Source organism: Rhinatrema bivittatum, chromosome 5, assembly GCF_901001135.1.
Source record: "Rhinatrema bivittatum chromosome 5, aRhiBiv1.1, whole genome shotgun sequence".
Classification (NCBI taxonomy): domain Eukaryota; kingdom Metazoa; phylum Chordata; class Amphibia; order Gymnophiona; family Rhinatrematidae; genus Rhinatrema; species Rhinatrema bivittatum.
In genome coordinates, this window is record NC_042619.1 from 87,870,500 (window position 1) to 87,892,940 (window position 22,441).

Sequence of the window (22,441 nt, forward strand, 5' to 3'; positions counted from 1 at the left end):
TTAGCTCAAATGCTTCCTTAAATAATAAAGGTCTTTAAAGCTTTTTAAAATGTCTTGGGCTCTTTTATATTGTGTATTGCTATTTTAAAAGACACGTGTGTACATTTTCCAGCTTACTGACATATTTTTATAGCTGCTCGTTATCTGGCTTATGTGATAATAAACGTGTTTATTGTGTAGTACTGACTAGCAGGCCGATACAATAAGGACGCGTTAGAAAGAGTGCGGCATTGCCGGGCACACCCTCGTTTGCCGCACGCACAGTTCGGATCACCTACCGCTCGATACAGTATTTAAATTAGATGCAAATGCAAGCCGCGTCCAAAGCGCGTCCATGAAGCGCAATCCATTTTATTGTATAGAGCGCTATACAGCGCCTATACAGTATCCTGGGTGCGCTGGTACCTGTCATTTCAAATGACATTTGAAATGACAGGTACCAGGAAGTGGATGGTTCTCCTACGCTCGGGCATCGGGGATTGCCAGTCCTCTCTCCCCCCCTCCTGAAGCAAGGCGCAGGGCGAAAATAGACTCGACTTGTTATTAAAGCAAATAGGAATTGTAACAAAAGTAAACTTACTGCATGCTTCCAGCAGCCCCAGTCCTCTCTCCCCTCCTCCCGAGGCGCCCACCGCGGCTCCCCTGCCTCCCGGGGGCAGCCGGTGGCGAAAGCGGCTTCCAGCAGCCCCGCCGGCGAAGGTGCATGAACGCACGTCCAATTCGGGCACTCAAGCAGCGAAGGCGCATGAGCGCACGCCGTGACCTGAGCGTCCGGATGGACATCCGAGGTCACGGCGTGCGTTCATGCACCTTCGCCGGCGGGGCTGCTGGAAGCCGCTTTCGCCGCCGGCTGCCCCCGGGAGGCAGGGGAGCCACGGTGCGTGCCTCGGGAGGAGGGAGAGAGGACTGGGACTGCTGGAAGCATGCAGTAAGTTTACTTTTGTTACAATTTCTATTTGCTTTAATAACATGTCGAGTCGATTTTTGCCCTGCGCCTTGCTTCGGGAGGGGGGGGAGAGAGGACTGGCAATCCCCGATGCCCAAGTTTAGGAGAACCAGGCCCGAGCGTAGGAGAACCAGGCCACACCATGTTACTCGCTTGCTCCAACCAACCCACTTATTTGACCGGAGCCTGCCTATTGCTGTCACATTCCTCTAACGCCAGGGTCAGGGTAGGTGGTAAATTAGCGGGTTAAAGACGCGGCAAAACAGTTGGTTAAAAAGGCGATAATCGGGCCGCACGTTACTGTATGGGAGGGAATAGCTAATCTGATCGTTTACATATCATATACATGCCGCGGGCGGAAAGGGAAAATTGTCAATATAAAGAAGCAGTAAGGATTGGTAAAAACGGATAGTGAATCGCGGGTTAGACTTACGCGGCCAAATTGTGGGTACAAAGCGGTTTAGAAACAGGGTAACCGCGGCCGCACTTTACTGTATCGGCCTGTAGGTGGGAAGTCTGGGTGAACTGAAGATCTTGATGATCTGGAGAAGGAGAAGGACTGGGCAAACTGGCGGATTCATTGATAAACTGATTAATTTAATTTATGTGTTTTAAAATTGGCTGACTTACGTGAGTAAGTCCTACTTTACTTTTGCGTGTAAAATATATGGGGCAGATTTCCAAAGGGTTACTAGTGTAACCCCGAAAACCTACTCCTGCGCGCGCCAAGCCTATTTTGCATAGGCTCGACGACGCGCGCAAGCCCCGGGATGCGCATATGTCCCGGGGCTTTGAAAAAGGGGCGAGAAGGGGGCGGGGCGCTGGTCCGGGGGCAGTCCCGAGTCCTCCGGCACAGTGGCCATGCCAGGGGATGGCGCGCCGGCCAGCTGGCCGGCGCGCGCAAGTTACACCTGCCAGAGGCAGGCGTAACTCCTGAAATAAAGGTAGAGGGGGCTGGAGGGTGGGTTAGATAGGGAAAGGGAGGAGAAGCAGAAGGAAAATACCCTCCAAGGCCGCTCCGATTTAGTTTAAAAATAAGTAGGAAAAGTACACATGTTCATTGCGTGATATACATTTGTGCAATGCATTGCATGCATTCGTGCATAAGCCTACTTATAAGCATGTACATTGTGGAGTAGAAAAACTCATATTTTCCATGGGTAGGTTATAAAATGCTTACATAGATCTATTCGCAGCCATATATGCATGTATATGCCACCGTGTGCATCTGTTTGAAAGTTATCCCCCGCGCGCACATTAGCAGATATAAATGTGTGTGGGTAGTTTTGGTGGGATAATTTTCAAAGGAAAAGTTCACTTGTGTTTTTTCCCTTTGAAAACTGGTACAAACGTCTGCAGTAATTGCCTTTTAATCTATGTGGGCTGTTACAAAATTATCCCCTTAAAGAATAAGAACAAAGTGTGGCAATGCAGTGATTTTCTTTTCATTTTAATGGCTATAAAATTACTCATTTCAGCTGTTTTAACTAATGATCCCTTTGTGACAAAGTCTGTGGCGATTAAGAAGGGCCAGGTTTAAAGCAGAGATGGAGCAAGAGAGTGAAAATCTATTTCTCCAACACTCATGTGCTTAGTTCAGTAAAATGTCTTTTAAGCAACAGTAATTTTCTTATTTTAGTGTAAATATGATATTTAGTTCTACTAACAACAACAAACAATTAAATGTACATGTGGTTTTTCATTAGGGGCCAGATGTACCACAGGGGGTTTCCCCCCCCATTTTGGGCCTGATTTACTAAGCTTTTCTCCATGGACATCAACTTGGGGAAAATAAATCTCAATAAATCAGCCCTTTGTGTCGAGGTGAACATGTTTAGTGCCTGGGGCCCTAGGACAGCACAATGAGCTGGTGTGTAGGATGAGTTCCAGCACCACAAAACTTAATCAGGAAATAACTAAGAGTTCCGACTTTAGCACTGCATTTCATACGACTGTCTCGCTGACCAGTATGCTTCTTTTTCAGGAGTCAAGCTATAGGGAACTTCTTTTTTTAACTTAATGTTTAACTGCACAGGAATCGTTCTAAGTTGCGATAACCTTTTATTGGACCAACAAAAGAGATGAACACACCCATGAACTTTCAAGACCACAAAGGTCCCTTCTTCAGCTTCCAACTCCACAAAATCCATTTATGTTCATGGGTTTGTCCTTTTAGCCCCTACAATCCCTTGAGTGCACAGGTCCCCCACTCTGCCTGATTCTTCCTCCAAGAAACATTGTGTGTCTGTCTACAAATCGTGTGTGAAACGGGTTCAGTGTCCTACCAGAGCCACGAATGTTGCAGAAAGTTTGTTTGACTCAGTTATTGGCCCTTCTGGCTAAACAGATTTATTTATTTTATTTATTTAATTCTTTTATATACCGACCTTCATGACAATTGTCATATCAAATCGGTTTACATGGAACTAGGGGATAACACTCTTAACAACCATTTAACAATAGAACAATAGATGACTTTGTCCACTTGTGAGGTTGTGTACCCAAGTCAGACCGACTAGGGCTCTGAACTCCAGAAACCTGTAACACTACTAGCACTGCCTAAAATAAAGGATGGCTCATAGCTACAGCATTAGCAACATTCTCATCCTTTTCCCCCCAGCCTCAACCACTGGGGAAGGCTCAATATATATCGTTCAATCCACAGGCTACTGTAATGTGCATTTCGCTGCCTTGGAGAGGCTGATTATACCTTCCCACCATTTCACCTTGCAAACTCAAGATAGCACAGATACACTGAGGGACTACCAACTTCAGTCTTGTATCCATGTGAACTAATTTCTCTTAAATGAGTCTGCAAAACGAGAAGACTTGTCTCCAAAGGCACCTGAGCTAAAGAAGAATCTCCATTAGCTGCATTGATTGTATCATGGCTACTCCCTTGTTTTATTCTTGGCTCTCAGCCACTGGAGGGAGCTCAACAAACATATCCTGTTTAACTCGACTATCATAATAAAAAGCATTAAAAACAGAAATGCACTAAAACAGAAACATTTGTTTCACTTTCAGTTTGCCCTGAGGATGAGGCCAGACATAATACTCTGTACTTGATGATACAGTACTGTTATTACAGTCGTATAAAACTGACAGCATGTCCTATACTCCATCAAAAGTCAATACTGACAGTGTTTTATTAGAATTATCTGATTTTATATTACAGAATGAACAATGCCGATATTATAAGGTCAAAATGCTCTTCTGTGCATGGATACAGCATCCTAGAAGATCTGTTTGTAATAGTGTTTGAAAATACTTATGACAAATTTTCAAAAACTTAATAGGGACTTGTGCGCATAAAATAAAGAATTACGCACATGGGGTGAATTTTAAAAGGCCCTTAAACGTGAGTATATGGGCATGAGTGACATGTATTTTAAAAGCCAAAAATTATGTGCATATATACACATGTGCAAGCTACAAAAAAGGGGCAGAGTTGGGGGTGTGTCAGAGGCATTCTGGGGCGTGACCAAACATTATGCATGTAAATCCATATTTTAAATCCAGCGGACGCAGTGTGTGGTGAGCTGTTAGCTGCCCTTGTTTACTTCTGCTCTTGATGAGGTGTAAGGCTCCATAAATCTCTATTTGGGCTTAAATCAACTGGGTGAGGAGTCTGGGTCAAATGGGGGAGGGGAGTGCAGGCTGAAGAACCAGAGGGGTCTGGATGATCTCAAGACGGACTGGGCAAACTGGAGGACTAATTGGTAAAACTAGAAATGGTCTTCACTCGAGCGTGTTTTAAAATCCGCTTTCCTGCACCCGGTAAAGCTGACAGTCCTAAGGAAGATATGTTAAATATGTTTGTTCGAGTAACCACTTAAAATTAGGACCACAGATAGGAGTGGTAGGCATATTTTATATCATATGTTCATAACTGCACGCACGATTTAAAATTCCAGTGTAGGCGCACTCCAACGTTTGTTTTAAAGTTACTGTCATAGAGCAGATGAATGCACTTAAGTGGATTTTCAGTATCCTACAACTATGTGCAAAAAATTTATAACACGCAGAAACTGGATCGTTAGGTGCATATCCAACATTTTTTAATAGTATGCGTGTGATCGGCATGCCAATAATATCATTTTGAAATGGGTACCGTTACAAGCATGCATTTAGTGGCATAATGTAAACCGGTATGATTTACATCGGATGTAAGAATGTCGGTATATAAAAATTAAAAATAAATAAATAACAAACCGATATTCAAACCTAACTTCTGCCGGAAGCTCGTGTTTGAAAGCCAGGTTGTCTTGTGATATGCGTTATGTTTAGACGCTCCACTGAAGGTTTACCCCAGGCTGCATAATATGCATGCATTTTGCAGGAAATCAGTTACAATGAAACAGGTCCATTGTCGCCCCCTCCCCTAAAGGAAATGTAATTCAAACAAGGAACTGGTTTCAGGCTGGAATCTGTTTGAAGTGTCAGAACAGCACACTCACAGGGGACTGAGGTCCACAGGAGGTGCAACGGGCACCACAAGAAAGCAGCACCCGCTCAAAATCCAAACTGCTCGTCAACAACAGAGCAGACACTTAAAACTGTTAGCAATGAAAAGCGGGCTTGTTTTCTTAAGAGCACATCGCTGGCTATTATATTAGCAAACCAATTATAAAATGTGAAAATACTTCTTTGCTGAGTTAGGGGTTTTTTTTTTTTCTTTTCCTTCCAGCCATCCGGCGTTCACCCTCCCGATAAGTACAGTAAAATCGTCTCAGCTCCTTCTCCCCTCCCTTTCAACTGCAGGAAACATTTACAAGCAGGGAAGGGCATCTTAAATGGATCATTAAAAAAAAAAAAAAAATGAAAGAAGACATTGTACTGAACACAAGATATAACTTTACCAGAGGACAGCGGAAACCACCGGCACAGTTACTTGCAGACATACCCAGCTGAAGGCTCTCCAGACTCCAAAATCGTGACATCTCCCCCCTGGCTACCATGCTGCCGTCAATCAAAAGCAAAATAATACAGAGCAGGGTGCAGACAGAGCAGGGCTTGGTGAGAAAACCCAATCTGAAGCTTAGTCCGGCAAGAGAGAGGCCAATGCTGTGGCAGCCGCAGCGGGAAGCTTCTTCATTGCTCTGCTCCTGCACGCCTGCAGCTCAGGAGGGAGTCTGCTCGGAAACAGGCGGCTCGCCCTTCAGCTTAGCCGCGAGTTTAGTGGCAGGAGCTACGACGTCATGGGGGGCCCCGAGGGAGGAAGTGCTGCGAAGAGAATGAGACACCAACGGGCAGAGCTGCAGCAGGTCAGAGTCACTCCGAGTATCACCCCCCCCCCCCCCCCAGTCTGATCTATAGATCGAAGAAAAGTCCAAGTACACCAGAAATGTTTGCTTAAAAGCTCGGGAACTCGAGGTTTTGAGAAGAGCTTTAGCTCAGAGCTTTAGCTCAGATGCACATCCATGAACGTTTTAGGGGATTTGGAAGTAGAATATGCCTAGTTCGCATAGCAATTTTTTTTTCTAACAAGAGATGAAGGACGTTGGTGACCCATCAACTGAATTGCTGTTCAAAATCCACATCTCCTCTTCTCTCTCCTCCCCCCACCCCCCAAAAAAAAACCAAAACTGCCTCATCCTGCCTCACTCAAAAAAAAAACCCCCACCGTAAACTCTAATTTCAAATGGAAAAAACCCCCAAAACATGTATGTCTGTTTGAAACTACTGAGACATAATGTCCCTCTCCCTCTGTTCTTGCTTCTTCGCTATGCTATGCAGATCAATACAACCGTTTGCCTTCTTTAGTGCCACACTAATAGGTCTCCCTCCTCCCCCATGTCACATTACACTTACTGCAAATATTACAAGGTGCATACAGCCCTGACTCAAAATGAGAGCCCTACGAGCTGCGTGCACAGCAACACTAATGCTGCTTTTTAACTGCAAATACAATTCCCACAGGTCTTTCAAGCCGCATAAGGATGTAAACAAGGTAATTTCACACTCTTTTAAATGAAAGAGCTACAAGAAATGCCTTTCTGAGAAAATAATATACTGGAGAATTATAGCTAAAAGTACAATGAGCTCTAAAATTCATGAATCATTTGATTCTCTCTTCTCACTGTCCTTCCTTGAAAGGGGGCTGACTCTGGGCAGCCTCAGTGGGTCATCTGAGCTGGTGAGGGAGGGAGAAGGGGGGGGGGGGAGGGGCATTATGATTCAAGGGCCCTTGAGAGTCAGTTACAGCCAAGCCAATAAAGCAACTCTTACTCCAAGGCAAAAAAAACACATATACAAAAAAAAAAAACAAGCCAAAAAATCCACAGATCTTTACAAAATAAAATCCCTCACACAAATTTTGAATACACATAGGTGCAGCTTATTAGGATCCCTAATGCCTCCCTTGCCTTATACGAGATCCTAGGACGAGCTACCAGGGGGTGCTGATCTTTCAGCTCTAGAAACTCTCCCCTTGTACCAACAAATCCTTATGCAATGATAGATTCTGCTCTTCTCTCCTTCTTCCTGGACGACAACTCTCCCTGAGGGCTAATCCTTCTGATGATGGCACTACCAGAGAGTACTTTCCTACCAACTAGAATAGTTGAAAACTCCTCCTCCTCTCGCTGAAGCAGGATGGTTGAACTCTTTTCTCAATGAATCCAGCACATAAATACTTAGGCGCACAAGCACGCGCCAAGGTCCCCTACCATGTAACTTTACTTCTGCTATGGATGGCGTGTAAGTTTAAAAAAAAAAAAAATCTAGGCTAGTCAGTGGGGTTTTAAGGGTTGGGGGCTAACAGGGTAAAAAGGAGGCTATTTAGCCAGGGGAGTTAGGAAGTCCTATTCTTTACCTGTGTGAACTGGGAACGAGCTAGGGAAACTGGTAATTGCATCAGCATACAGGACTACTAAGATCCCCTCTTGCAATAGAGGCATTTGTGTGCACATCCATATAAAATTATACACACATGTATGCACGTATGGCTTATTTTATACCATGCACGCATATAAACACGTATGGAATAAAATGGCTGCGTCCTTTGGCGTGAGCCAGCATACGCGCCTACGTCTGTGCCTGCGCAGCTGTTTAAAAGTTATCCTCCTAGGAGACAAATTTATTCCTGGTAAGGAGTTTAGACATTTTTTCATTCATAAAACACAGACAATCCTATTAGTCATGTGCAGGTCTACTTTTTAAAATTTAGAATAAAGGTCAACAAATAAGTTGTAGCCAATACCATCTTACTGGGCTGATTTAATATATTTGTGACTAGATTTTGCAAGCTATGCTCCCTTCTCTGTGCACTGACCTGATTAAGGAAGCATAATTCTTGAAAACTAGTCACAAATATATTAAGGGCCTTATTTTCTAAGCTTTTCCCCCAGAGACACAAAATAGGAGAAAACCTTTAGCGAACAAGCTTCTAAATATGTCCAATAAGAATGTATTACCTTCCATTTATTTGTTGACTTTGATTTCTACAGTAATAACTTTAAGATAAATTTTAATAAATAAATAGATTAAAATGTATATATGTATTTAGAGGTACCCATTGGTGCCATTCTAATACTGGACAGCAGATCAAGCTCAGACTACACAGACTGCACTACTAAGATGGTCATTCATGCCAACCAGTGCCCCTGCCCGTTGGTATATATTGGACGTACATGACGTTCTGTTCATACCAGTCTGATTGAACATTGCAGTTGTCACACTACTCAGAGAGTTCATAAGAACATAAGAAATTGCCATACTTGGTCAGACCAAGGGGCCATCAAGCCCAGCATCCTGTTTCCAACAGTGGCCAATCCAGGCTACAAGTACCTAACAAGTACCCAAAAACTAAGTATATCCCACGCTACTGATGCTAGTAATAGCAGTGGCTGTTTTCTAAGTCAACATGATTAATAGCAGGTAATGGACTTCTCCTCCATGAACTTATCCAACCCTTTTTAACTATATGCTAACTTCATGGCGTGCCTCCTAGTCCTTCTATTGTCCGAAAGAGTAAATAACTGATTCACATTTACCCAATCTAGACCTCTCATGATTTTAAAGCCATCTATCTTATCCCCCCTTAGCTGTCTCTTTTCCAAGCTGAACATCCCTAACCTCTTTAGTCTTTCCTCATAGGGGAGCAGTTCCATCCCCGTTATCATTTTGGTCGCCCTTCTCTGTACTTTCTCCATCACAACTATATCTTTCTTGAGATGTGGTGACCAGAATTGTACACAGGTGCGATCTTACTATAGAGCGATACAGAGGCATTTTGACATCCTCCGTTTTATTCACTATTCCCTTCCTAATAGTTCCTAACATTCTGCTTGCTTTTTTGACTGCCACAACACACTGAGCCCATGATTTTAAAGTATTATCCACCATGACACCTAGATCTCTTTCCTGGGCAGCTTCTAATATGGAACCTAACATTCGGGTCGATCCTGTAAGGCCGCGGTAATAACAGTGCGGCAGTGTCAGGCGCACCCTTCCTCCCCGCACGCACAGTTCTCTTCACTAAGTCCCCGATACTCTCTTCTAATTGCATGCAAATGCATGCCGCGGCTTTAAAGTGGTAGGGAAGGGTTATGCCAGCGTAACCCATTTTACTGTATAGGCGCTTAATACAGCGCCTATACAGTAACCAGGGTGCGCTGGTACCTGTCATTTCAAATGTCATTTCAAATGACATTTGAAATGACAGGCACCATGAAGTGAAAAAAAAAATACCAAAAATATCTAAAAACCTGAGTGTTCAAAAAAAAATAAATTTTTAAATACCTGTCGGAGGGCCGCGTGAGTCCAGGCGGCTGGCGGGCGGCGGCGGGAGCCGGGTGGTCGCGTGTTTAATCTAGGCCGCGGGCGGGTGGGCGCCTGTTCCAGGCGGCGGCGGCGGGGGCGGGTGGACACGCGTTAGTTCGAGACGGCCGGCGGGCGGGCGGCGGCGGGTGATCGCGTGTTAAATCTAGGCCGGGTCGCACAGGCACGCATTCATTCATCCAGGCGGAGGAGCCGGCGGCGAAAGCCGCCGGCTCCGCCTGAATGAATGCGCGCCTGTGCGACCCCTGCGATTCGGCGCTCAAGGCAGTCACATGCTGTGACTGCCTTGAGCGCCGAATCGCAGGGGTCGCACAGGCGCGCATTCATTCACTGCCGGCAGTGAATGAATGAATCGCAGGGGTCGCACAGGCGCGCATTCATTCACTACCGGCAGTGAATGAATGCGACCCCTGCGATTCGGCGCTCAAGGCAGTCACATGCCGTGACGTCACGGCATGTGACTGCCTTGAGCGCCGAATCGCAGGGGTCGCACAGGCGCGCATTCATTCACTGCCGGTGGGGGCTGCCGGAGAGGCAGCCCCCACCAGCAGTGAATGAATGCGAGCCTGTGCGGACCCGGCCTAGATTTAACACGCGACCACCCGCCGCCCACCGGCCGTCTCGAACTAACGCGTGTCCCCCCGCCGCCGCTGCCGCCTGGAACAGGCGCCCACCCGCCCGCGGCCTAGATTTAACACGCGACCACCCGGCTCCCGCCGCCGCCGCCCGCCTGCTGCCTGGACCCACGCGGCCCTCCGACAGGTATTTAAAATTTTTTATTTTTTTTTCTGACAGGTTTTATGTGTCCCACATCATTACATTTTCTCGATCATCTCTGTATCGCTTTTTTTTTTATTGTGTTTTATTGTTTTTGAGTGTCTTAAGCGGTGTCGATGGATTTGTTACTAGACTCACAGTCCTAACTCCTACTAGGGGGAGGCGGTAAACTAACACGTTACGGCTGCGGCAAAACAGTGCGTTACTAATGAGATAACCTGAGCGCGCGTTACGGTATCGGAGGGGAATAGCTAATTCCTTCATTATACAGCTAATTCGTTCATTTACATGCCGGGTGGGGAAGGGTTACGCGTCTGTTTTAAGAAGCGCTACGGACGCGCGAAACTGGAGACTGTATCGCTGGTTTGCCTTACGCGTCCGAATTGTGCGCAGCGAGCTCGTTACAGACGAGAAATCTTCAACTGAATGTTACTGTATCGAGCTGTGTAACTACAGCTTTTTTCTAATTATTTTTCTCATTTTATCAAAGTTTCCCTTTTGAAAGTTTAGCGCTAGAGCCCTAGAATTACTTACTGTCCTCCTTCCTGTCATTAATTCAAATTTGATCATATTATGATCACTATTGCTAAGCAGCCCCACAACAGTTACCTCTCTCACCAAATTCTGTGCACCACTAAGAATTAGATCTAAAATTGCTCCCTTTCTTGTTGGTTCCAGAAACAATTGCTCCATAAACTATCATTTATTCCATCCAGGAACTTTATCTCTATAGCATGTCCTGACGTTACATTTACCCAGTCAATATTAGAGTAACTGAAATCTCTTATTATTACTGCACTACCAATTTGGTTAGCTTCCCTGATTTCTCTTAGCATTTCACTGTCCATCTCATTATCTTGGCCAGATGGATGGTAGTATACTCCTATCACTATACTCTTCCCCAACACACAAGAGATTTCTATCCATAAAGATTCGATTGTGCATTTAGTCTCATGCAAGATCTTTATCTTGTTGGACTCTATGCCATCCTTGACATAAAATGCCACCCTGTCTCCCAGATGCTCCTCTCTGTCATTGCGATATAATTTGTACCCCGCTATAGCACTGTCCCATTGTTTTCCTCCTTCCACCATGTCTCTGAGATGCCAATTAAGTCTATGTCATCATTCACTGCTATACATTCTAATTCTCCCATCTTACTTCCTAGACTTCTGGCATTAGCATAGAAACATTTCAAAATGTGTTTTTTGTTTGTACTTTCATTCTGCTTTCTAATTGATACGGATAAATTGGAATCTTTTAGCTCAGGTGAGTTTAATTACAGACACTTGGATTATTTTTCTTATTAATGGAACCTCACTGTTGGGATGCCCTAATTCTAATGCATCGTTAGTATCTTTTGAAGATACCTCCCTGTCGACTTTCCCCTTTCTTCTAGTTAAAAGCTGCTCTGTCTCCTTTTTAAAGGTTTGAACCAGCAGCTTGGTTCCACCCTGGTTAAAATGGAGCCCGTCCCTTTGGAAAAGACTCCCCCTTTTCACATTTTTTAAGCACTTCAAAGCAGATTACATTCAGGTATTTTCCTATCCCCAAAGGGCTTATAATCTAAGTTTATACCTGAGGCAATGGCAGGTAAAGTGACTAAGTGACTTGCTGAAGGTCACAAGGAGCTACAGTGGGATTTGAATCCTAGTCTCATGGTTCATAGCCTGCTGCTCTAACCACTAGGCTATTCCTCCACTCCTCCCTAAAAGGTTCCCCAGATCCTTGCAAAACTGAATCCCTCTTCCTTGCACCATGGTCTCATCCACTCATGGAGATTCCAGAGTTCTGGGGACCTGCGTGTGGAACAGGGAGCATTTCAGAGAACACGACCCTGGAGGTTCTGGATTTTAGCTTTCTACCTAAGAGCCTAAATTTAGCTTCCAGAACCTCCCTTCCACATTTTCCTATGTCGTTGGTGCCCACGTGTCCCACGACAGCCGGCTCCTCCCCAGCACTGTCTAAAATCCTATCTAGGTGACATGTGAGGTCCGCCACCTTCGGACCAGGTAGGCATGTTACCAGGCGATCCTCACGTCTACCAGCCACCCAGCTGTCTACATTCCTAATAATCAAATCACCAGCTATGATGGCCAGTCTAACCCTTCCCTCCTGGGCAGTAGCCCTGGGAGACACATCCTCGGTGAAAGAGGACAATGCACCACCTGGAGAGCAAGTCCTTGCTACAGGATCCTTTCCTGCTGCACCAGGTTGATGCTCTCCGATCAGACGTTCTTCCTCCAAGGCACCACCAGGGCTGCCAATCTGAAGCTGGGACTTGGCTACTATGACCCTCCGATAGTTCAAAATAGTCTGGAATTAGCACACCAGTTCATGCAGTTCCACTGGACTGTTTTGGAATACATTTGCATATCTTCATGAGAAGGAGACATGGATGCATACCTCAATAAGAAAGAACAGTTTTGGATTTTTTACTGTAACACAGTCACACCTCATGAGCTCAACAAGCGGATAAAATGGCACACCATTTGATTCACGTGATTACTTTTTTTCCCACGTACCATATTCTCATGATATTCAACTTGCATTCAAAGCGGTTCAGACTGGTGTCTGAGTGACAGATCTGTTCCCGCCATCTTATTTAAAATGGCACCGTTCCATTTTGTTCTTGCTAGCAGAAGACGCCAGCGCCTGAATGCTCTCTCTGCAGTACTGACATGCTGCTGGTAAAAACAGCGATGCCAGCCAACAGGTAGCAACTGATTAAGATATCTTTTCAAATAATTAGTTTTCCATGTATTAATGGATAAATTTGAACTATCAGCAAAATTACATGTTGACAAATGCAAGTTCAATGCCAACAGCATCTATGAACAAGTCACCATTTAAAGTTTCACCTCCAACTTACTGCTAAGCTTTACTAGAGAAAACCAATGACTCTAGCCTTATAACTAGCATTATAAGATTAATTTATGCTTGCCAATTTAGATCTTATAGCATTTTAGAGACAACATCATTAATCTTGTTTTTAATAGACTGCACATTGTCACAGTTAGACTCCTTGGCTGTAAGATTAGCAGTTCCACAAATATTCAGACACTGTGCTATGAAGAGAACATAGCCCACAGAAACAGCATTTATTTTTATTAGTTTAAAACATGTGTATGTCTCCACTGTACTTTTTAAATGTTCAAGCAAACATCTTTTATTTTTATTTATTTAAAACTTTTTATATACAGACATTCATTTGCATATCGCATCTGTTTACAAGCAACGGGGAAAATAAAAACATAAATTAAGAAAGTGAAAATAAAAAGTTACATGTAACAGGGAGATCAAAGGAACAAGGTGGGAAGAGGAGAGAGAATAAGAGAGTCAAGAGGACCTAGGTAAAGCGATTGTAGATGAACTTGAACCTTAACTAAATTAAACTTATAGATTTGAGGGATGGTGGGGGAGGGGGGGGCTGTTACCAAAGGGGAAGAAGGGCGAAGTTATGTATAAGCCAGTTGGAACAGCCAAGTTTTTAGGTTTTTTTTTTAAAAGTCCTTGTACAGTAGGGATGTGAATCGTGTGCCCGATCGTTTTAACGATCGGGTTGGGCTGGGGAGGGGGGGGGGAGAATCTGATCGTTACGAGATGTGAATTGGAATCGGTTCCGATTCCAATTCACATCACTAATTTTTTTTAGTGAGGCCCACGCCGATAAAAAAACCCCACCCCGACCCTTTAAAATTACCCCCTTAGCCTCCCCCACTCTCCTGACCCCCCCCCCAAAACCTTTTACACATACCTGGTGGTCCAGGGAGGCCGCGGGCAGCGATCTCCCATTCCCACGCTATCAGCTGCACTAAAAAAAATGGCGCTGATGGCCCTTTGCCCTTACCATGTGACAGGGCAAAGGTAGCGCCGGCACCATTTTGAATACTGGCAATATGGCCGGAGTGCAGGAGGTCACTCCCGGACCCCCGCTGGACTTTTGGCAAGTCTTGTGGGGGTCAGGAGGCCCACCAAGCTGGCCAAAAGTCCCTGGGGGTCCAGCGGGGGTCCGGGAGCGACCTCCTGCACTCGGGCCGTATTGCCAATATTCAAAATGGCGCCGGCGCTACCTTTGCCCTGTCACATGGTAAGGGCAAAGGGCCATCGGCGCCATTTTTTTTAGCGCAGCTGATAGCGTGGGAACGGGAGATCGCTGCCCGCGGCCCCCCTGGACAACTAGGTATGTGTAAAAAGTTTTGGGGGGGTGTCGGGAGAGTGGGGGAGGCTAAGGGGGTAATTTTAAAGGGTCAGGTGGGTTGTTTTTTTTATCGGGCCATCGGCATCATTTATATTAGTGGCAGCCAAAATGGCGCCGATGGCCCGAGAGCGGGAGATCGCGCCGGGACCCCCCACTGGACCACCAGGTAATTTAAAACATTTTGGGGGGGTTCGGGAGGGTGGGGGATTTGTTTTAAAGGGCCGGGGTGGGTTTTAGGGTTGTTTTGGTGTGCCGGTTTTCCCGTCCTCCCCCTCCCCCGATTTACGATTTTTCACAATAAATCGGGGGAATTTCTATTGTATCGTGACTCTAACGATTTTTGATGATTTAAAAAATATCTGACGATTTTTTTTAAATCATCAAAAAACGATTCACATCCCTATTGTACAGTGTTCTTGGCGTAGATCAGGGGGGCATAGAATTCTATATTGTTGGTCCCGCTATGGAAAGCGCATGTTCTTTGGTGGAGATGTGTTGGGTGAGTTTGTGAGAGGGTGTGGACAGGGATCCTTTGTAAGCGGATCTGGTGGGTCTGTTAGAGGTATGGTAGTGAAGGGAATCATTAAGCCAATGAATATTCTGGTTGTGAAGGGTTTTGTGAATAATTGTGAGACTCTTATGAAGAATTCTGGAGGGGATCGAGAGCCAATGTAGGGCTCCAAGAATTGGCGTGATATGTTCTATTCTGCAGGAGTTGTTGAGGATTCTAGCAGCTGCATTTTGCAGCATTTGGAGAGGTCTGATGGAAATTGTGGGAAGGCCTAAGAGTAGAGTGTTGCCGTAGTCTATTTTGGTAAATAAAGTGGCTTGGAGGACTGTCCGGAAGTCTTTGTGATGGAGGAGGGATCTTAGTTTCTTTAGGACCTGCAGTTTGTAGAAACAATCTTTAGTGGTGGTGTTGATAATTTTTTTTTTAGATTGAGTTGGCTGTCGAGAATGACACCTAGGTCTCTTACATGCTGGGAAAAGTAAAAGGACTGATCAGAGGGAGAGGGGTTGTAGTGATCTGGGGAGATGAAAAGGAGCTCTGTTTTTGACGTGTTTAGGGTGAGGTTGAGGTTTGTGAGGAGGAGGTTGATTGATGAGAGGCAATTGTCCCAGGTTTTGAGGGCTTTAGATATGGATTCAGTGATGGGGATAACTATCTGGACATCGTCCGCGTAGTTATAGTGAGTAAGACCAAGGTCAGCGAGGAGTTAGCATAGAGGCAGTAGGTAGACATTAGGGATGTGCATTCGTTTCATCCGTTTCCTATACAAGCATGTAATATGAAACGTATGAAACGAATGCACATCCCTAGTAGACATTGAAGAGGGTCGGGGAGAGGGATGAGCCTTGAGGAACCCCATGAGTTAAGTTAATAGGGTTGGATTCATGGTTGCCAATTTTGACCTTGTAGTGTCTATTATTGAGGAAGGATTCAAACCAGCTAAGGGCTATTCCGGAGATACCTATTTCAAAGAGACGATCAATTAGTATGTTGTGACTGACGGTGTCGAAAACGGATGAAATGTCTAGCATGGCTAGAATGTACGATTGGCCCTTGTCTAGTCCTTTGAAGAGGGTATCTGTGAGGGATATTAAAAGGGTTTCCGTACTGAAGAATTTCCGGAAGCCGAATTGTGATGGGAATAAAATGTTGTGTTTTTCCAGGTGATCAGTAAGTTGAAGGTTAACAACCTTTTACATAAGTTTAGCTAGGAATGGGAGATTAGAAATTGGCCGGAAGTTTGAAGGGTCAGATGGGTCTAGGTTAGGTTTCTTTAAAATGGGTTTGAGGATAGCTTGTTTCCAGGCGGTGGGGACATGTTCGAGGAAGAGGGAGCAAATAATAATTTCTGATAATGGTTTGGCTATAATGTCGGGGATGGTAAGAAGGGAATTTGTAGGGATGGAATCCTCTGGATGTGAAGATGGTTTCATTTTCTTTAGAAGTGTTACTATCTTTTAATGAGAATTGTTCTATTTTTAGAAATATGGAGGACACTCGAGACAAATAAAGTATAGAGACACTCTGTTTCTGTAAAAGAAGTTTATTTTCATCAAAGGCTTGGCTTTTATAATAAAAGTTAGAGGTGAACATTGGACAGTTAAAGCCATCAGTTGCACCCTTGATGAAGAAATGTGAATTTCAAAATGCTGTGACAGTGTCAGGGAAGTTCCATGTAACCAGTATCCATTGCCATCATATCTAGGATAAACTCCTTCTTCTTTCAGATAAGTGCCTTTTTCATAACGTTAAGGTCAAGTGTTTTGGAAATAATATTCAATCCTCCTGCTTCACAAAAAAATCATTTTTATTTGAAAATTACCAAATTCTTTAAAAAAAATGTTACATTGTCAGCTAGACATTAATGAAACATAGAAACATAGAAATGACGGCAGAAGAAGACCAAACGGCCCATCCAGTCTGCCCAGCAAGCTTCACACATTTTTTCTCTCATACTTATCTGTTTCTTTTAGCTCTTGGTTCTATTTCCCTTCCTCCCCCACCATTAATGTAGAGAGCAGTGATGGAGCTGCATCCAAGTGAAATATCTAGCTTGATTAGTTAGGGGGTAGTAGGGGTAGTAACCGCCGCAATAAGCAAGCTACACCCATGCTTATTTGTTTTAACCCAGACTATGTTATACAGCCCTTATTGGTTGTTTTTCTTCTCCCCTGCCGTTGAAGCAGAGAGCTATGCTGGATATGCATCTAAAGTGAAGTATCAGGCACATTTGGTTTGGGGTAGTAACCGCCGTAACAAGCCAGCTACTCCCTGCTTTGTGAGTGTGAATCCTTTTTTCTTCTCCCCTGCCGTTGAAGCTATGCTGGGTATGCGTGAAGTATCAGTTTTTCTTCTCCCCTGCCGTTGGAGCAGAGAGCTATGCTGGATGTGCATCGAAAGTGAAGTATCAGGCACATTTGGTTTGGGGTAGTAACCGCCGTAACAAGCCAGCTACTCCCGGCTTTGTGAGTGCAAATCCTTTTTTCCACATTTCCTCTTGCTGTTGAAGCTTAGAGTGATGTTGGAGTCACAGTAACCATGTGTATGTTTATTGAATAAGGGTATTGTGTCCAGGCAGTAGCCATCATTCTGGCGAGTCACCCACTCTTCATTGGCGGCCTCTTGACTTTATGGATCCACAGTGTTTATCCCACGCCCCTTTGAAGTCCTTCACAGTTCTGGTCTTCACCACTTCCTCCGGAAGGGCATTCCAGGCATCCACCACCCTCTCCGTGAAGAAATACTTCCTGACATTGGTTCTGAATCTTCCTCCCTGGAGCTTCAAATCGTGACCCCTGGTTCTGCTGATTTTTTTCTTATGGTAAAGGTTTGTCGTTGCCTTTGGATCATTAAAACCTTTCAAGTATCTGAAAGTCTGTATCATATCTCCTCTGCTCCTCCTTTCCTCCAGGGTGTACATATTTAGATTCTTCAATCTCTCCTCGTACGTCATCCGATGAAGATCCTCCACCTTCCTGGTCGCCCTTCTCTGTACCGCTTCCATCTTGTCTTTGTCTTTTTGTAGATACGGTCTCCAGAACTGAACACAGTACTCCAGGTGAGGCCTCACCAAGGACCTGTACAAGGGAATAATCACTTCCCTTTTCTTACTCGATATTCCTCTCTCTATGCAGCCCAGCATTCTTCTGGCTTTTGCTATCGCCTTGTCGCATTGTTTCGCAGACTTCATATCATTAGACACTATCACCCCAAGGTCCCTCTCCTGCTCCGTGCACATCAGCCTTTCCCCCCCCATCGAATACAGTTCATTCGGATTTCCACTCCCCATATGCATGACTTTGCACTTCTTGGCATTGAATCTCAGCTGCCATATCTTCGACCACTCTTCCAGTTTCCTTAGATCCCGTCTCATTCTCTCCACTCCTTCCGGCGTGTCCACTCTGTTGCAGATCTTAGTGTCATCCGCAAAAAGACAAACCTTACCTTCTATCCCGTCCGCAATGTCGCTCACAAAGATATTGAACAGGACCGGTCCCAACACCGATCCTTGCGGTACACCACTTAAAACCGCTCTCTCTTCAGAGAAGGTTCCATTTACCATCACACATTGTCTTCTGTCCGTCAACCAATTTGCAATCCAGGTCACCACCTCGGCACTCACTCCCAAGCTTCTCGTTTTATTGACCAGTCTCCTGTGCGGAACCGTATCAAAAGCTTTGCTGAAATCTAAGTATATGATATCGAGTGCTCTTCCTCGATCCAATTCCTTGGTTACCCAGTCAAAAAAGTCAATCAGATTTGTTTGACAGGATCTTCCCCTGGTGAATCCATGTTGCCTCTGGTCCATCAATTCTCCAGACTGTAGATAGTTCACTATTCTCTCTTTCAGCAGTGACTCCATTACTTTTCCCACCACCGAAGTGAGGCTAACCGGTCTGTAGTTGCCAGCCTCCTCCCTGTTCCCACTCTTGTGAAGCGGGACCACCACCGCTCTTCTCCAATCACTCGGCACCACTCCCGTTTCAAGGGATCTATTGAACAGGTCACACAGCGGACCCGCCAGAACATCTCTGAGCTCCCTCAATATCCTTGGATGAATCCCATCAGGCCCCATGGCTTTGTCCACTTTCAGGTTCTTTAGCTCTTCCCACACATTTTCTACTGTAAAAGGATTTTCATCTATTCCATTTCCTTCCAGTTTCTTGTTGTGTAGAGATGGTCCTTCTCCAGGGTCTTCTTTAGTGAACACAGAGCTGAAGTATTCGTTTAATATTTCTGCCATTTCTTCGTCTCTCTCCACACATTGATCATTATCACCTTTCAATTTCACTATACCACTTTGGACCTTTCTCTTTTCGCTGATGTATCTGAAAAATGTTTTGTCACCATTTTTTATCTCCTTGGCAATCCTCTCTTCCGCTTGACTTTTTGCCAACTTGATTAATTTCTTTGTCTCCCTCAGTTGAATCAAATATTCTTCTTTGTGTTCCTCCCTTTGGGATCTTTTATATTTCTTGAATGCTGTTCTTTTAGCTTTAATTTTGTCAGCCACCTCCTTTGAGAACCAGATAGGTTTCAATTTTCTTTTGCTTTTCTTTACATTTCTAACATATAGAGTAGTTGCCTTGGTGATTGCTCGTTTTAGATTGGTCCACTGCTGCTCCACATCTCTCTCGTTCTCCCATCCTTTTAGTTCTTCCTCCAGGTACTTACCCATTTCCTCAAAGTCCGTGTTTTTGAACTGTAAAACTCGGGTCTTTGTGGTTCTTTTCCCTATTCTTTTAGTGATATTAAACCATACCGTTTGATGATCACTGGTGCTGAGGTGGGTGCCCACCTGGACATCGGAGACATTATCTCCATTAGTGAGCACTAATTCGAGTATAGTTCCTTCTCTCGTGGGTTCCAACACCATTTGTTTGAACAAAGATACTTGCATGGCATCCACTATTGCTCTACTATTTTTAGTTTCTGCAGATGGGATTTTCCAGTCTACATCTGGCATATTAAAGTCACCCACGATCACCACTTCTCCCTTCTTACCTATCTTATGGATGTCTTCAACCAGATCTCTGTCCAGCTCTTCCTTTTGGTTTGGAGGCCTGTAAACCACTCCAATATAAATGGATGCTCCGTCATCTTTTTTTAGGTCGACCCATATTGCTTCTTCCTTGCCCCAACTTCCTTGCAGCTCAGATGCTTGGATGTTGTTTCTGATATAAAGAGCCACACCTCCCCCTTTTCTATCCTCTCTGTCCTTCCTTAACAAGTTATAGCCTGGTATTGTTGTATCCCAATCATGAGATTCTGTGAACCATGTCTCTGTGATAGCAACAATGTCCAATTCTGCCTCAGCCATTAGGGCCTGCAGATCTGGGATTTTATTTCCCAAACTATGAGCATTTGTGGTCATAGCCTTCCAGGTACTCTCTTTAAGGTTATTGCTTTTCCTGGACTCCTTATGAGATTTTATTTGAGATTTGTTATTCACTTCACTCTTTCCTTTTGCAGTTGTGCCACTGTTGACAGAGTTATCCATCTCAATTAGATTTTTCTTTTGGTTATGGATCTTGAAATTCTGCATGCATTGTGTTTGTTTTCTCTTTTCTGGTAACACTTCAATGTTTTTCTCAAGAACTTCTTCAGTTTCTAATATAGAGAAGGCTTTTTGTTCTTTTTGCATTTGGTACATTGTGTGTCTCCTCATCACAGGTCTAATTCTACCAGAGCCCACTGTATTCCTGGATTTTAAATAATTTCTTAATGACCTGTTTGAGTGGGAGGGTGTACCTGTTGGCTGTCCATCTGTCAAGAATGGTTGACTGTGGGTCCTACCTGAGCCTAATGAATCTCTTTTTCTTGACTTCTGGTTTCTCTGTGATGTTGGGGAATTATTTTCTGAGTAATGCAATGTGGGTGTAATTCTTGTAATTGAAGCTAATTGAGCTTTAACCTCATTCAGCTCCTTTTTCAATGAGACCAAATGATTATATTTGCATGCTATGCATTAGGCATAAGACACACAGAAAAATGAGTGCAGTCTATGGCAAAATTCTGATGGTCTCCATTTAATTTACATCTGTCAACAATAGTGATTTTCCTAACTTTGGGCATGTGTATTTAGATGCTTGGTTGAGTGAACAAATGAACCTGCCTATTAATTCAACTCAGTTCACAGACTCCTCTTAGATCTAGGATGGACATGTAATTTAATATCAGCCTGAAAGCAGGAGCAGATAGCATACGCTGGACACAGGTAATACAGAAAGATGGTTGAATTATCTCAAGTCTGAAATGTCAACTCTTGTTACAGACTGATTCACTCACTACAATCAGTTCACAAACATAGGAGTTATGGCAGACAAGTTATCTTACCTATTAGGTAAGATATAGGACTGTTTTGAAAGGTGAGGTTCTTTGTTCCAAGGCAGAGAATTTGAATTTCAGCGAGGTGGCCGTTATTGCATTCTGGGTGAGCAGGATTGCCACGCTCTGGGTATAAGATACACAAAATTGGGGCAGGAAGAATGACTAAACAACAAGGTAGAAAAACTAGAAAGAAGCACCTCAGCAACCTGCAGTCCTCATCTCATGCAGAGACTGAATACTTCTGAAAGATGAGATAATGAAACAGTAATAGAAGTTGAAGCCTTACTGATGGCTTAAAAATTCCTCACAAGATTCCAATGTATGCTAATTCAATGAGCCTGACACAGAAGTTGCCCAGTATGAGACTAAAATTATGAGGCCAATATTCAGTGCCATTTTCCAGACAAGTGGCAGGTTTGAAAATCCCACTCCAACGACTGGCCTACAGATAGCCGGATAGCAGTTTATTCAGCTAAAACGTTATCCAGCTAACTAGGGGGCACGGCAGAAGGCATTCCAGATTAGAGTCAACTATCCGACTAAGGGGTAGATTTTAAGAATTGCGCGCGTGCGTCCATATGCGCGCGGTTCCCAGCACACGCACATGGATGTGGCTATTTTATAACAGATGCGCATCGGCGTGCGTATGTTATAAAGTACGGTTCCCGTGAGCATGCGCGCGCCTGATTTTAAAATCCGCACATGCACGTGCGTACGGGCGGGTCGGGACTCGCGCATGCAGGGGGGGGGGTTTAAATTTCAAAAACCAACATGTGGCGACGCGAGTAGGGCTTCCCCAGTTCCCTATACCCCTACCTAACCTTCTTACCTTTTCCCCTCTCCTCCCTGACCTCTAACCCCCCTTAACTATTAGTTTTTATTTTTGCTTTAA

At 44.4% G+C, this 22,441-nt stretch overlaps 1 protein-coding gene across 7 annotated transcripts in view; it reads right to left on the minus strand.

Annotated features, from left to right (window-relative positions):
* Positions 1-22,441, minus strand: part of SPATA13 (spermatogenesis associated 13) — a 237,326-nt gene that overhangs the window by 31,417 nt on the left and 183,468 nt on the right. The window contains exon 1 of one of the 7 annotated variants that reach the window (XM_029602554.1): positions 5,853-6,089. The exons of 5 other annotated variants lie outside the window; for them this stretch is intronic. In XM_029602554.1, the coding sequence (XP_029458414.1) occupies positions 5,853-5,907 (55 nt within the window). In that variant the 5' untranslated portion in view covers positions 5,908-6,089. Of the gene's footprint in view, positions 1-5,808; positions 6,090-22,441 lie in introns of those variants that run through there. One more of the 7 variants, XM_029602556.1, reaches the window with a different exon arrangement.